The sequence below is a fragment of the Arvicola amphibius genome, chromosome 8 (assembly GCF_903992535.2).
Source record: "Arvicola amphibius chromosome 8, mArvAmp1.2, whole genome shotgun sequence".
NCBI classification, from domain to species: domain Eukaryota; kingdom Metazoa; phylum Chordata; class Mammalia; order Rodentia; family Cricetidae; genus Arvicola; species Arvicola amphibius.
The window spans coordinates 12200010-12216654 of NC_052054.1; the positions used below are offsets into that span (position 1 = coordinate 12200010).

At 42.3% G+C, this 16645-nt stretch overlaps 1 protein-coding gene across 1 annotated transcript in view; it reads left to right on the forward strand.

The window, feature by feature from the left end:
* Nox3 (NADPH oxidase 3) overlaps positions 1–16201 on the forward strand; it is a 59599-nt gene extending 43398 nt beyond the window's left edge. Inside the window, exons 11-13 of the mRNA XM_038340201.1 lie at positions 1917–2063; positions 5814–5938; positions 16075–16201. Of these exons, the coding sequence (XP_038196129.1) occupies positions 1917–2063; positions 5814–5938; positions 16075–16201 (399 nt within the window). The remainder of the gene's footprint in view (positions 1–1916; positions 2064–5813; positions 5939–16074) is intronic.
* The last annotated feature ends 444 nt before the right edge of the window (positions 16202–16645 follow it).

Here is a 16645-nt window from a genome sequence, read left to right on the forward strand (position 1 = left end):
CAGATGGGCATTTTGTTTGTATGTCTGTCTGTCTGCCTGGCTTCTTCACTATCATTGTTCCGGAGTGTAAACTGGTCTCTACCTATGGTAATCATTGTGTAAGCATTTGTGAACCAGTGAATGCGTAGATAGGCACTGCCCTCTGCTCATGAGGACTCTTGGGATATTCAGCAGGCAGAGCTAGCTCTGAGCTCTGTTATGTCTTGAAGCTACCTGGTGGGACTATGGTCTATGTACTCCAGGGAGGGATGACAGCCAGGAAGACAAAAGCAGTCATTTAGAGGTGATAATTGTGCCTGAGGTCTAAGGCAGTGGTTCTCAACCTTCCTACTGCTGCAACCATTTGACACAGTTCCTCACATTGTGTCTAAAATTATTTTATTGCTGCTGGGCGGTGGTGGCACACACCTTTAATCTCAGCTCTCAGGAGGCAGAGGTAGACGAATCTCTGTGAGTTTGAGACTAGTCCAGGACGGGCTCCAAAGCTACACAAAAAAATCCCTGTCTCAAAAAAAATTCATTGCTACTTTATAACTGTAATTGCACTACTGTTATGAATCATAATGTAAATATCTGATATGCAGGATATCTGATATACAACCTGCACACACACGCAGGGATAATGACCCACGAGTTGAGAACTACTGGTCTGAGGGATCATTTCTCCTTAGATTAATATTAAGAGTTTTCATTTGAGCAGGAGCCATCCAGAAAATATGCAACCTCTGCTTCTGAGAGGGAGGTCTTAGATTCTCATCCCCTGCTCCTCCTGACTGCTAACCTCGCAAATGCCTGCACAAATCTGAAAAGAGTGGACAAGAGATTCAGCCATGATATACATTCTCCATTTTCTTTTCTTTGTGATACTAATTAAATCTCATTTATAAATCTGATTATATGATGGTGAGCTTGCAAGTTGACTGAGAGGGGAGGGAGGGAAAGAGAGGAGGGAAACAAATCCTGGCCATTGGAGGGAATGTTTCAGGTGCTAACACACCAGACAGTAAGTACCTGGAGTGGGAAGCAGGCCCTGCAGACACTGCTGAGGCCCAGAGATGTCCCTTTGGGTGGACAGCAGGGGGTAGAAGTGAGGGAGTAGAACCCAGAGAAGGAAGAGATTTATCTCCTGTGGCTCTTCTAGATACAATTATCTGATACTCGAAGTACAGAGCTAAGCCTTTCTTTTAGCAGTCCCAAACTGCTTCTTGTCACCTGCCATTTGCTCAGCACGGAGAGAATGTTTTAAAAATAAGTAAACAAAATCAAAACCTTCCCAGAAACAATTGTTACTGCAGCAGTTGACACATGGGCAGGCACAGCCTCTACCCACCAGCTTTCGAGGGCATTGATATGTCTCACTGAGAGGAAATTTCTGTCTTATGAGACTTCATTCTGCAATTACCATAATCTCCATTCTCCAGAGGCTATGGCTGGTGAAGTGGATTAGTGCCCAAGCCTTTGGGGGGTCTCCAGAGAGGAGAGTTGAAATCTTGAGCTTAGGTCATAAGTAAAGATGAAGGGGGCCTGGTCTAGCAGCTTATCCCCTTTGGGGAGCAATGAAAGGCACCGTGAGTTATGATTATTAATCTTGTTCAGAAGAAGCCCAGCCAGAAGTGTGGAAAGTTGGTCCTCATCCAAAGAGGCTGGCACAGCCCACGGAAACCCTGACTCCTTGAATTCAGTCTGGGCCTTTTCAAACACAGTGGGAGTTTTCTTTTCTTCTCTTTTTCTTTTTTTTTTTCCTTTTCTTTCTCCACCCCCCCCCAAAAAAAAAAAAAAAGAAATCATGGTATGATGGTTTGTTCGCTGGTAAAGAAAAATGTGTGATTTAGCAGAATGGTCCATTTGGGCTCAAGTCATTTAACACCTACAAAGTAGCCTGTGATTCTCAGCACACCCACCTTCTCTCCCAACAGGTGTATTTCTATTGGATCTGCCGGGATGCCGGGGCATTTGAATGGTTTGCAGATCTGTTACTTTCACTGGAAACACGGATGAGTGAGCGAGGGAAGGCTCACTTGCTGAGTTACCATATATTCCTTACTGGCTGGGACGAAAACCAGGTATCAGTAAAATCCAGGATCTCCAATACTGTCGCCCTTCTTAAAAAGAACCCATTTCGACAATGAGCTGCAGGCTTATCAGGCAGCATCAATAAAAACTCTTCTAAAGTTCCTCAAAAGGGAGAGAAGAACAGAATCAAACTAGACTGGAAAAAAATAGTTAAGATGTAGCAATAAAAAGACCCCTAGCTATCTTACTGAGGAACAGAAAAGATAAACACTGTGGGCAATAAACGGCAACCCAGATATTAGGAATCTTAAAGTTTGAATTTGTCATTTTAAGAGTGGCATCGGTGACTGTCACTAATTGGCTATATCATCTGTTGAATTCCTAATTGGTTCTGATTCTATGCTGCTCGGAGTAAAACAGAAAAGATTCCCTGTTGCTTCTATCTGGCCTTTCATATTGAAAAACATGTGAGCCAGAAAATTACTATGGATGCATGATTTGCATAGAGAATTCTCTTTCTTAAGGGATCCTCAGGAAGCAAGTACATGAAGTTGAGATGACCTTCTGCTTGGGCAGAGTTCTGCAAGTCATTATAGTAATATAGTATAAAGATTGAGTTTGGCAAAGATGATTTGTCAACACCCTGACAATTCCAATACTGATTTAAAAAAAAAAAAAAAAAAAAAAACCTATCACAGTCAGTGTTTAAATGACAACTACTGCACCAGAATTCAGTTGGACTCCTGGTGTAGGAGTTCCTTCTGTCCATGTGTTGCTTTCACAGGTTAATGAATAGAGAAACTGCCTTGGCCTAGTTGATAGGGCAGAACTTAGGTAGGCAGGGAAGACAGAACTGAATGCTGGGAGGAAGAAAGACGGAGTAGGAGAGAGACATCATGGAGCTGCCAGAGACAGACATGCCGAATCCTTCCTGGTAAGCCACTGTCACGTGACAATATACACATTAATAGAAATGGGTTAAATCAAGATGTGAGAGTTAGCCAATAAGAGGCTACAGATAATGGGCGAAGCAATATTTTAATTAATACAGCTTCTGTATGGCTTTTGGAGACTAAGCTAGCCGGGAGGCCTGGACGAACAAGCAGGCCCTCTCTCCAGCAACAGACTCCCCAAACATTGGGGCTAACAAAGCTGTTATTCTAGGTTATGAAATACATGCTTTAAACAGTGCTTTTTCTAGATCATATGTAGATGGTATCATTGATATATATCTTTAAGGAAAATATGTTTAAGTGAAGGGGCTATGAACCAGTCACCAAATTTACAAATGATTGCTTTATGTGTTTTGTGAACTCTCTCTCTCTCTCTCTCTCTTTCAACTTCACTGTAACTTGGCTCTATGTTTCTATAAATGAGCAAGACTCTGGTTTAAATTCAAAAAGTGTTATGAATTTTTATGGTCTTAATTCCAGTCCTCCTTAAATACTCAACCCTCTGGGATAATTGGAATTGTATGTTTCTTGGGAATAAGGCCTGACAGATCTTAATGGATTAAATAGTGTTAATTATGTCTTCCAAAGAAACATTTTTGCTATTCAAGTGGGATTCTTGACTGATGACCCATTTGGTAAAGCACAGACAAGGCTTTTGTCTCTAACTTCCCAGGCTCTTGCTTGCTCTTCCACTTGTAAGGCAAATTGATCCAAAGTGTCCACTTAACCATTCCCTGTCTCTTGGGATTTATGAGACTCCGGTTCTCTAAACAGAACTCCTAAGTGGATTTTGGGACAGCACAACCCTGCCCTGCCCTATCTTTGCCCCTTTCAGGACTAAGATATAAAATATACTTTTTTTTCCCAAATGAAAGTAAAATTGACAGTTTCTTAAATTTTCCCATGGCATGTCAGAAATCCTTCACACTTCCAGATTTCGAGCAGGAAATCAGTGATCTCCACATAGGAAAAGGAACCATTGGTGCATCCTGTCAGTGACTCAGGCACCGAGAGGCTGTCTTAGAAAGAGCCAATAATTACGCTGAATCCAACAACCTCAAAGTGGCAAATTGACAAGAACAGAAGGGACAGATGGTAACGGTATTACGAAGGGCAACTCCAAAGAGTTTGAGATTAATTGAACAGTGGGTTGAGAAATATGGAACAGTTATAATTCCAAATGTTTGAACACCAGAGATTGGGCGTTCTCACAGAAATAAGGAAGGAAGGCCTTTCTCTCCCCTTGAGATAAAGCTGTAATGTCTTAACAAGTACTTTAGGGACCTCCTTAGCCTGACCTGTTTCTAGGCAAGCCTCATTCTTTTCCTATTGCCCCAGAGCTGTTGACTGATGGATGCTCATGCATCCTGCTGTGTGGGTTCAAGGCCTTTGCTCCTGGTGGCTCCTCTCTCTGACACATCAGTCCAGATCCCTCTTCCATTTCCCCATCTTCATGCCGCATGAAGTCCTATTCCCAAACTCTTATGCAACATGAGCACTGTTCCCTAAGGTCAGACTTGCTGGCAGCAAATCCCTATTGCCTGGCATTCCGAAGGCCAGTCTGCCTTGTCCACTGGTCGGTCAGGGCAGCCAGTCTGGCTTGAATGTGAACCTCTGGCACAGGCTACCTTCTTAGACTAGGAAAAGAACGCTTCAGGCAAATCATCTTCAAAGCGGGAAGCCGCCGCATGAGTGGAGCACAGCAGGGCTGTAATCCAAACTGCCACAGCTCTCAAGAGTTAGAGGGTGAGAGAAGCATTGGTATGGGAGCTCCAGGGGAGGCAATGGTTCCCAGGAATGGTGCCGAGCATGCATACCTGAATTGAGAAAAACAAGGTAGCGTCTAGGATTCACAAGGGCTAAAGCCGATGATCGTACTTTCATACACGGTTATAAGGACTATTGTTTACGGGCCTCTAATTATACAAGGACTGGATGAATTCACTAGATCTGAAGCCAGTCACTTACAGAGTTCCATCTGGACCCCTTACTTTTCCCTCATAAGCGTTCTATCATCAAGTGTATCCCCTCAGCACTCGAGACCTACTAATACATACAGTTGGCTCTCTATATCTTAGAGCTCTACCCATGTATACTCAACCAACTGACGACTGAAAACATTTGAAAAAATATATCTGCACTGAATATATATGTATATATATATATATATTTATCCTTCTTATTTCTTTACATTATTCCCTAAACAATACAGGACAGCAAATATTTTACCAAGTTGTTGTATAGCTTTATAGACCAAAAATATTATTTGAAATATATGACAGGGTATGCATAGCTTATACACAAGTATAACCTCTGCAGTTTTAAGCCTCTGCAGACTTTGGTATCTAGGGCATGGGGGAGGCAGTCCTAAAAATCTGGAATATCTATCAACCATATCACCACAGTAGGCATATCCGATTATAAAACCCAATCTCCTGGGCATTTCATGGCACTTTAGCCTGCAAATGCCCATTTCAGGTCCCCTGGATTTAATATTAAATGAATGGGGACAGTAGAAGGAGATTGAGTTTTGAGATGTTTGGCAGAAATAAAGCTAACTTGTTCCGCATTTGTTCCCTTAACCACACTGACCGTATGATTCTCACCCTTTCCAAGCTGTCTTTGTACAGGGCAGCATCTTGTCCCAAAAAGAATAAATACAGACAGATGAGACACAACACTTGCCCTAAAGCACAACATTGGAGGCATCTGCCAATAAAGCATTCCAAGCCCTGTTTAAAATATTTTAAACATACAAAGGATGATAGTGAGTTCATCATTTGTTTGTAGATGGTTCTTATGGTTGTTTTTTAATGTCAAGTGATACTATATTTTTTTTTAATTTAGGCTCTTCACATAGCTTTACACTGGGATGAAAGCCTAGATGTGATTACAGGCTTAAGGCAGAAGACCTTCTTTGGGAGACCCAACTGGAATGATGAATTCAAGCAGATTGCTTATAATCACCCCAGGTGAGTAAACCCCTTTCCTTTGCCTGCCAGGATTCCCCCAAAAGTCCAGAGAAGTTGTCCCTGGGAAAAAAGTTAATCTGCCATCAGAGCTGATAATCTTGGTTTCAAGATAAAATATGTACCTTAGAAAATGTGGCCATGCCTGTCTCATATTTCAGGAACCACAAACCTCTGTTTAACTGCCTGACAGACTCAGACAATTATCGATTATGCTGAAAAATCTTCACACTTAACCTCAATTTAAAGATGGTATTTCTTAAACAGCCTTCAAAAAAAATCTTTTTGAGCACAGTTAGTCTCTAATTACCCAACTAGAGAATTCAACTCTAGCCAGCTCTACAGAGTGTCTAGCATGTCTAACAGAAAAGCAAAAAGTTGTCTCAGGCAAAGCAAGGATTTGGCATGATGCTAAAGGACCCAGGTCTAGAGCCGGGTTTTTAAGTGCCTGTCCTGGCTCTCCCATTCCCGCTGGTGTGCCTGGGTCATCTACCTACCCTGCACTGGGTCTGTCTCCTCTCAAAAATGTAAATGACAGTGCTTGTCCCCAAGGCTTCTACAACAGAAAAACAAGTGGAACATCTAAAGCACCTGAAACAGCAACCTTTCATGGCTGCCATTGCCGTGGTTTCCATTTATTTAATCATTATTACTATTATCATAGCTATATAGCAAACTTTAATGCATGGAGGGCCTTGCCTCGGGGCCCCAAGACTGGAGTATAACCTATGACTCCTGATTATAGATGCTCCTATCTTTGTGACCTTGGACAAGGTAGTTTATTTTAGCTTTGTTTTTAGAGCAAATGTAAAACTCAGTGAACAAATTCATGCTCAGTATTGTATTCTTAAGTTAGCACATGCAATGTTGGAGAGCTCGGTAAGGTATAATTCACTGAGACAGAGAGTGATCCATCCTCGCTGCCAGGTCATTTTCTGTCCTGACCTTTGTCACCTCCTCCATGCACTCACACTGTCTTCCTATTTGAGGAAAGACGACAGGGAAGTAGAGAAGTGTGCTTCATTAAGCTCTCTGTAGTTTCCTAGTGCCTTATTCTGCTCTGTGGAATTCTTTTATGGTAAATACAATTTGTCTTTTGGTCAATTCAGCTCCTTTTCATATTTTTGCTTATATTCTCTTTGTACCAGAATCGTGCCATTCTATTTTTATTGACCACCTCTGTGTCTACCTGACTTTGTTGAACCTGCTATTTTGACAGGCATTGGGTGAGGAGAGGAAGTGAGGAAGGAGTGATCAGGTAGCATTCAAGGCTCTTGAGCATCCAACCACAGTATCTTTGGTCCATGTGAAGTCACTCTGGCTTCTGCTGCCCCATGTGCTGTGAGATGGACCCCTGCAAACTGAGAGTACAGCGTGTGCTCTGACAGTCTGCCAGGGAAGCTTTGGGAGGCACAATTAATAAAAACTCAAGGATAGAAATCAGGGTTCAAACTGAAGCCCTGAAAGGCAAAACAGCTAGCCACTGGCTCTTACCTCAACCTCAATCTGAAAATGGCGATCCTGCCTCCAGGAATCTCAGAATGAGACTGAGCCTGAGAGCTGTCTCCTCCTGTTTTATAATCCTCCCGAGGGCTGGGATTAAAGGTGTGCACCACTGGGATTAAAGGCATGCACTGCCCGGTTTCTATGGCACTAGTGTGGTACTGGCATTAAAGGTGTGTGTTACCACTGCCTGGTCTCTAAGACTGACCAGTAGGGTTGTTTTCCCCTTCAATCTTCAGGCAAGCTTTATTTATTTATTAAAATACAAACAAAATGCCGCTATAGACACCCAAGACAAGAACATTCTGTGAGTGGCTCAAAACTGCTGAGCATGTGGCAGAGGGGAGAAACGAGTAGAAAAGCTGCCTCGGTCTAAGAGGGGCAGATTTCTAACAAGGAAGTCAGGAGACAGCTTCACATCTAACTGCAAAGTCAAGGGAAGGCAGATCTGTTGCACAATGTGGCAACCCAGCTTGTCCTCCACGGACTCAGCTTCCGGTGCCTCGTTAGAGCTGCCAACCCATGACAAGTGACGCTGGGAACTGTTCCGTGTCATCTCATCCTGGCATTCACTTGTTTACTGTGCTTCTTGTCTTGGCTCTTGTTGGTAGCCAGCTTTAAATCTGGTGCCGGAGCACCACCTTGTCTCCAAACATGTGCCTGCATCCCAGCAACCCTGGCTCAGGAGGCTCAGAACTCAGGTCTTCTCAGCCCCAACCCAACAATGGGCGCTGGGTCTCAAATTCTCAAATCTCTCTCAGCCCTGAGAGAAATGCACCTTACCTTACACCTACCTATCTGATTCTTGTCCAGAGAAAATGGAATAATTTCATATGCTATTCCCTTAAAAAGCTTATGTGTAGAAACCATCTTGTAATATGCTCATAGGTAAAGCCTAGATGGTTTTGTTTCTATTTCCTCATTTGGGAGGGAAATACCATTTTGGACAAATCCATCCCTTTAGTTTTCATTGATCACAAAATGAATTTTCCACTCCCTGGCTCCATGCATGTAAGAGAAATGAGGGGAAATGCCCTCCCTGCACACAGATATGTAGAGGCCAGAGGACAACCGTGGGTGCCATGCCTTAGGCACACACCCCTAGGTGGTTTTTTTTTTTTTGTTTGTTTGTTTGTTTTGTTTTTCAAGGCAGGGTTTCCCTGTAGTTTCTAGAGCCTGTCCTGGAACTAACTCTTGTAGACCAGGTTGGCCTCGAACTCAGAGATCCTCCTGCCTCTGCCTCCCGAATGCTAGGATTAAAGGCGTGCGCCACCACCGCCCGGCTAGGTTTTTTTTTTTTAGCCAGGGTCTCTTCTTCTAGCCTAGAGCCCCATTTTCCAAGTACCCATTTTCCAAGGGTGGCTGGCTGACCAATGGGCCCCATTCATCTGTCTTCACTTTCTCAGCAACTGGGATAAACAAGCACTGACTCTTTCCATTTGGACTCTGGCAACTATTTTTCAATGAGATATCTCCCTGGCCTATCCTCACATTGCAGGCTTTTGAAACATATACCTTTAAATTCATGGAGATAGCCTCAGGCTTTAGTATGATTGTTGTGCATTGATATCGCATTGTGTTTCTCTTTGTTATACTATAAAGTTGCAGCCCAATGGAGAAAGCCTTTCAAATCAGTTCATTAAATTATCTCTCTTCACTGGGAGGTTGTGAGCCAGAATGATAAGAAGTCAAAGACAACGCCAGCCTTATACAATCCCTGTTCAGAACATGCTGCTCTGTAGAGGCAAGAAGTGACCTTGTCCGATGTTTGTAGTGATTGGTGAGTTGAGGACAGTTCTATCTAAGCTGGGAAAACTGTGACCACTTTCATTTTCCCTGTCACGGTTGTCAGGGAACAACCCACCCCTACCATCAGAGTACACAGTTCCCCTTACTGGCTAGCAGCATTTCTCAGCATGGTAGCTATGCAAACTCTTTTTCTCTGGTGCATGACTTCGTGTCTGCCAGGGCAGATGAGACCCCAGGAGCTAAGTCACTTCAGAACCAAGACATTACTGCCTATCTCCTACCTTAAAATTAAAAAAAAAAAAAGATTTAATATCAGAGTTGTAAAGTTTGAGACTCTGAAACACATTGGCTTATTAAATAGCTTCAAGCATCAATATAATTAATATTAGATCAATCCATGCAAAATCAATCGTTGTATCATCTCTGGAATACCAGGTCCCTGGGATATGGCACGTCTCCAGTGTGAAGCTAACAACACCCTTCTAGAAGACTATTCAAATGACCTCCTGAAAATAATTTTTTTGTTTTTCTTCTTTGTAAAAGGAGATTTATGCTTAATGAAGCTTTTAATGAAGAAATCACAGAAGGAGAATGCCAATAAAATCTAATTTTTAAACAAGAAAATCTAATATTGAGAAGTATTGCAATGCGCTGGCCTTTGTCCAGATAGAAATGAATACACAATTCAATCACTGCTCTGCACAAAGGACAAAGTAGCATTAATTTTCTTCAAGACGGTTATTAGAGAGATAAACAGTATGTTCTCCCCTGATTATGTCATGGAGATGTTTGTTCCCAAGCCCACTTGGCTACCCTCACAAGACAGGCTTGTCCTGCCATTAGCTGGTATCTTTTGGCAAAGATGGGTCAGGAAGAATTGCTGGATTTGTTAGTGGCCTCAGAAAAGATTCTTTGTTCTCAAGAGCCTTTGAAGTAGGCTCTTAGCCATTGCTATTCACCAGCACAAAGGTAGGCATTCTTAGCGCAAACCCCTGTAATCACATTTACCTGTTCACTCAAAGCTAGAGTTTGCTCCTGTCCTAAGAAAGAGTTGAATCAAAAGAACTGAGGGGAGAGGAGGCAAAAAAAAATTTACAGAACATGAAAAACAGCACCAAAAATAAAGCTCGAAGGGAAGCAGATCAAAGCGGATCGAGCGAGTTCCAAAGGAGCCAGAAAATTGTGAAAATAACGGTAATAGAGAAACAAATTGATGGCATCAAAATGAATACAAATGAGGAACAGGAGAGGCCATTTTAAAATAGATCAAAGACTAGAAGCAGAAAGCAGCAAAGTATATTCTGCTGTTTTTATCTGTAATTAATTTTGGTAATTATATCAGTTGATTTACAAAAAAAAACACGAGTATAGTTCTAAAAGACAATCACAAATAGCAAATGAGTATGTATTTAAAGAGGTCATTTCTTGCTATGCCCAAACTCTCCGGCATGTGATAATTGCCAATTACTTCAATTATACAAGTGCAGAGAAGTATTCCAGGCACACAAAGCAAGTCACCCTCCCGTTAAAGTACAGTAGGCTAATTAATGCCTGCATTGACACCTAGGACTTATTAATCTATAGAAATGTGTTTTGTACAAAAATGGAAGCTGTGTTTCATTTTCTGTAAGCAACCTCAATAAGCTGCCAACCTCTAGACAAGTGTTCAGAAATCAGGAAATCATTTTCCAGAAGACAGGCAGAGTGAAAATAAATATAGCTTTGTCATATCTCGCTATTTTTTGACAAACACACATTGTACATCTACTCACCCTTGTGGGTCTGTGGCTCAGCTGTTGTTAGTTAATTGACTAAGAGGTTTTACCATGGGGCTTCAGTCTTTGATCTTATGCTTCAGAAAATATTTATAGTTTGTTGCTCTTGACTTATCTGCTAAGATCTTCACCATACCTTATAGGTGTGAACTTTCTGTAATTAATTACCATACAAACTTCCAAGATTTTCTCAGTTTTCAAAAGTTCAATAGGAATGATTCTTTAATAGGGATGGGAGAAGAACGAAGATTGTCATTTGTGTTAGAACAGAGGAACCAACCCAGACATGACAAAGGTATCAATGATGGGGACTTCTAATCCACATAACATGAATATATTTTAGACCCCCATTCTTTTCAGAAATGTAAAAAATACCTTTTGACTAAATTGAGTAAATGTGTCCATCTGGAATCACATTTGCTCGTGTGCACACCCTTCAATTCTCATTTGTACATGCATATGTGCAAAAATGTTGTTCAGTGGTATTTTTAGGAAATTAGCATTCTGATTATAGCATAAAGATAGGTCCTTTATCTAACAGGGTATCCTAAACATTCATTATATGGCGAAGATGCTCAGAACACTCAAAGAAATAAATTCAAATATAAATCTAGCACACAATAAATTATAGCTTTATAAGAACAGTAAAGCCACCATCATGGATGATAGAAAATCACCCCCATACCTAAATGTTACCTTTTCCACCAGACGGCGTCTAGCTCACTGGTTATAGCCTAGTAAAAATTCAATGAAAATTACTAAACTTGTTTGTTTTAGGAGGACTAAGTATATAAGTAAATAGTCTAGATTTGTTACTCTGCAAACTTACTTTGATGACTTTATTCCAGCAAACTAACAGTTATGGGAACCTTTTTTGGTTATTTCTATCTTTACGTGCCTTAGTGGAACAGGTGTAAAGAAAAAGACAGGATGAAGAAAAATTGTTCTCTGGAATCCAATACTATGAATCAACTACTCCCCCTCCTTGTCTTCCACCTCCTTCCTACCCCCTCCCCACTAAGGGAAACAGCTTTATTCTCTCATATCTACTGGTAAGCATGAAGAAGCAAAAGGATGATGAGGTAGAGGAAACAGAGACGAGTCTCTCCTGGGCACACCACCCTGTGTCAAAAGAGACAGCCGCTGGAAAGTGGGACAGAGAAGAGGCACATGGTGTTTCGTTAGTGACTTCTACAGCTCCAGATGAACACCTCAGTAATGAGAACGCTGCGTTCGTCGCTTTTCTAATCCCATGACCAAATACCTAACAAGAAGCAACTCAGAGAGGAAGGGCTTAATGAGGTTGCTAGTTTGCGGATGCGGCAGGAACAGGAGGTGCTTGCTCACATTGCACCCATGGTCAGGAAGCGGAAGAAAATGAATGTCTCCGCCAGCTTTCTCCTTTGCGTTCAGACTGAAACCCCAGCCCATTCAGGGAGTCATCCCTCCTCCTCAGTTAACTTTCTCTGAAAATTCTCTCAGACCTCCCCCGGAGGTGGATCTTCTAGGTGATTCTAAATCAAGTTGACAGTCAAGATTGACCACGGTACACTCCGAGAGAGTCAGTGCAGATGGCTGCTGGGCATTGCCTGAGTCACAAAGGGAGAGAGCTGGCCGGCACAACTATCATCTGTAGTTATGAGAAAGATGGTGTTGTATAAAGTATAATTATGTGATAAATCATTTGGAGGCATTTCTAATGAAAAACATTCACTGGGAAAGATTAACCAGAACTTGTGTGTCCACCGTCTGAAGCAGTTTGTAGCTCTTGGTCCTAAGCCCTCATAAATCTGAAGGAAGCTTCTGTTTATCGATTTTATTTGCAGAACACACTCAGGGTATAAAGTAATTTGATTTTTTTTTTAAAACAGGGTTTAGGGTCTGCCCCAACAGGGTTATAACTTACTAAGCATAAAAGCCAACACACAAAAACAAACATACAATTTAAAGAGAAAGGGGCTCGTGCCAGCCGAATCCGCGAATCTGGAGAGGTGGTGGGAATGCTCCCAGGCACACCCACACTCCCATCTCTCTGCTGGGCTGAAATCTCCTGGTGGGTGATATTTTGGATGCCTCTCATGCATGGCGTTGCTCAACTGTTTTGAGAGGGGGAAAAAACACATAAATCCCACAGAGAAGAACATGGTGGTTGTTTAACAAGTACAAGGGGTGGGTAGAAGGAAAAGAGCCTTCTCTGCTGTTTGCCAGAGCTCAGAATAATTATGGGAATGTGAACCATTTTTCTCAGCCTCTGTGAAATCTGTGCTTTTCCCATCAAAAACAGCCACTCAGCCTGGTCAATGCTTCTAATGTCCTTGATCCAGCCCTACACGTGTGTGCAAGCTTTGCAGCTTGCAGGCTGTAAACTGGAGGAGAAACGGCGTCTAGTGTTTTTATGTTTCTTTTGCACAGATTCTTCTTTTTTAACGCTAAGCAATTGTGGATAATTAAATTTTTATAGAAGAATTTTTTTTCTTTAGCAATCCCATTAGGGCTTTGCTGAATTTGTCCATTGCCTCATAAAAGGGGGGGGGGGGGGAAATAACCCTGCCACATCTGTGCCTTAACCACTCTGTGCAGATTTTCTCAGCTCCATGGTTTATGGGATGCATTCATGACCAGGAAACCCCATACTTGGCGTCATAAATGCCAAGGTTGGTAAAATCAAGGTGAAGACTGTGCCTTGCTTGGGGACAGCAATGAGAAAAGAGAGATGGTGAAGGGCTGACCTCTAGGTCACAGCCACAGGGTAGATAAATGAATGGCCTTCGTGAGATTTTCCAGTGATTGCATAACTATGACAGCTATGGACCCTGAGTGCAGGAACGTCTGGACTCTGCTGTGCAGTGCAATAGCCACCACTTCAAAGAGGCGCGAGGGCTGGGAGTCACTGGGAAGAGCAGTGGTACACCTGGCAGGCCACAATCAGAACGCTTTGAAACGGGGTCCTAAAGCCAGGACATCAAAGAACACCACAGGCTTCTCAAATAGAGGCTGTGGCTACAAACGAAAGGGCAGTCACAACCTGTTGGGAATAAGCCAGTGGCAACCTCTGGTACATTTGTGTTAATGGGAGAAATATCACCACCCATGACAGCACCTTTGAAAAGGAATGCAAGGGTACCTCTGGGCATCGTGCCCAAAGCAAAGCTGTGACTCCTCATTGGGAAGGACCGTGCCTGACCTTTTTCACTCAGCTGTTTCTGTCCACAGCTCTAAAGAGCAGCCCACTTTATTCTCTATGAGCCTCTGTGTTCACACCCCACTCCCCATCTTCTGTTCATCTCTGTGGAATGGGGGAAACTCCACAGACATGTGTGATACTGATATCCGAGGACTAACAACTACAGAGACCACCCTGGACCAAGCCCAGGGCCAAGGCAGAGCCTGCTCTGAGTCGTTTCATCCTCAGAGAGAATCTGGGAGTGCAGAGGAGACCCTGAGAGGAAAGGTCTCAAATGCTCCAGATTACACACATGAAGCAATAGGGCTTTGGGGAGATAATTAAAATATCCAACACTTGCTGCAGTCGAATGATGAAAACATCAACCTCCTTAAATGATCCACTTTCTAGTTCCATAAACTCCTGAAAATTGTCTCAAGTCAAATTATTCAGTACAAAATATTTTTTGAAAAAAAAATATTTTCGCAAATTAAGTCACGGGAAGGATATCTTTGAAAGTGGCACTTGGACATTTTAGATATATTTTCTTTTGTAAATGAAAGCATTTGGTGAATTTCTTTGAAGCTAGCTGGAAAGGTGATTAAACCGTCACCTTCTAACATGGGCGGCATGGTCCAGGAGCATGCTGTTCCAACAGGGCTCAGATATATGGCCGAGAATCATAATGCTGTATAAGCGAGGAGGAGAAGAGCTACACAAACACCAACAAAAGCCAGGTGGAGGGAACAGAGGCAGAAGAATGGGCTGGCCCTGAATCTGAAGAATTTCTCTGAGGCAGTATGGCTCATAGAGCCATCTGCCTCAATATTACCTGGCTTCTTACCAAACATACTCTTCATGGATCCCAGCCAAAGACTCTGCAATTTAACAATCTGCCTAATGATTTTATACACAGTAATATGGGTACTTTCGTTCTAAACTTAAGGAACTACTTCAGCGTATGCTGGAGACTAAGGAAAGAAGATACCACAGGGCAGAAGAATCTGGAAGAAAAGGGAAGAAAACTGTGGCCTTTTTACTTTCCAATAGGGGTTGACATGTCCTGAATTCAAGAGACAATATGAACCCCTGAACCAGTGCCTGTTTATACAGGGGCAGGGTCGCAAGGGTCAGGAGCACTCTTGTGATACAATGCACTGCTGTGTCTTCTGCACTAGTTTCTGAAGGGCAAGGGTCAGAGATTGCAATGCCTGGGAAACTTCGTCTTCAACAATGCTTTGTCCCTTCCCTGTCTTTATTTAAACCTTCTTTGCAAATTGAATTCTAGTAGGAAAAATAAATCAAGCTGTTATGACTTTAATATAAATTTTATTATCTATAAAAATGGCAAGGTTGGACAAGACGTTAGTCATAAATGACCCTTTTGAAAGACTTTTTTTAATATACTGTCTTATTTTTCTTTCATTAAAACACACAATGTAATTGTTACCTTTATTTACATAGGCCAGACCTCCAGTTCTGCCCAAGACCATGTAGGCAATAATCAACATGACCATTTATTCATTCCTTCAGCAAAGGTATAGTCTTTTTCTACTTAAGCCAGGACCTAGGATGAGAAAACTGAGTCAACAGTCCTGATCCTTCTGTGAGGGAATTTATGCTCTATCCACAGATCCAAGATGTTGATTAAGTTCATCTGACCAAAACCCACTGTATCATAAACCCCCGTGCTATTAGCACGGTTCCCTCCAGTCTCTCTCCTCTTGGGTCCCTGGCTCCTGTGATTCTGGGAATCATGGGACTCTGGGAATCTTGGCGGGAGCAATGTGCTGGAAGCAGGAAGGATGCTAAGAAAAGAGGAAGTGGACACAGACAAGAAAAGAAATAAATAACCTTGCCACCATGTCTGATTCCTAATTGCTAGGCCTGCCATGGCTTCCTGCTGGCCTTGCCTGGGTAACACTCTCCTTTTCTTACCGTACCTGCAGCAGCAGCATCGGTGTGTTCTTCTGTGGACCCAAAGCCATGTCGAAGACTCTTCAAAAGATGTGCCATCTGTATTCATCAGCGGACCCTAGGGGTGTTCATTTCTATTACAACAAGGAAAGCTTCTAGATGCTGGGGTAAATTGAATGCGCTGTGCAAGCGGCTGCAATAAAAGAGGTCAAGAGCCGGGAGATTTTTATCCCCAAAGGGCCAAACAGCAATCATTTTAGCATTATGAATAGTATGGAATTCGCCAATCTACTCAACAGTGTGGTTCCAAGATGCTAAAGTAGTCACAAATGAGAACACATCACAATGGGCTAGCTGAGTTCTTTTATCATAAGAATTTACTTAAGGCCACTGAAGGTGAATCTCATATAATATTTTCTGTCATGAAATTTGTATTTTTGATCATTTAAAAACGTAAAAGTCGGGGTTGGACATATAGGTGAATGGCCAAACACTTAACTAAAATGTGAAAATCGTGGGTGTTTAAATGTAAAACGTGGGCCAGACTGGGCCTGTGAAATGTAGACATAATGTTAAGCAAAGCATGGTTATAACTGGGTAGAA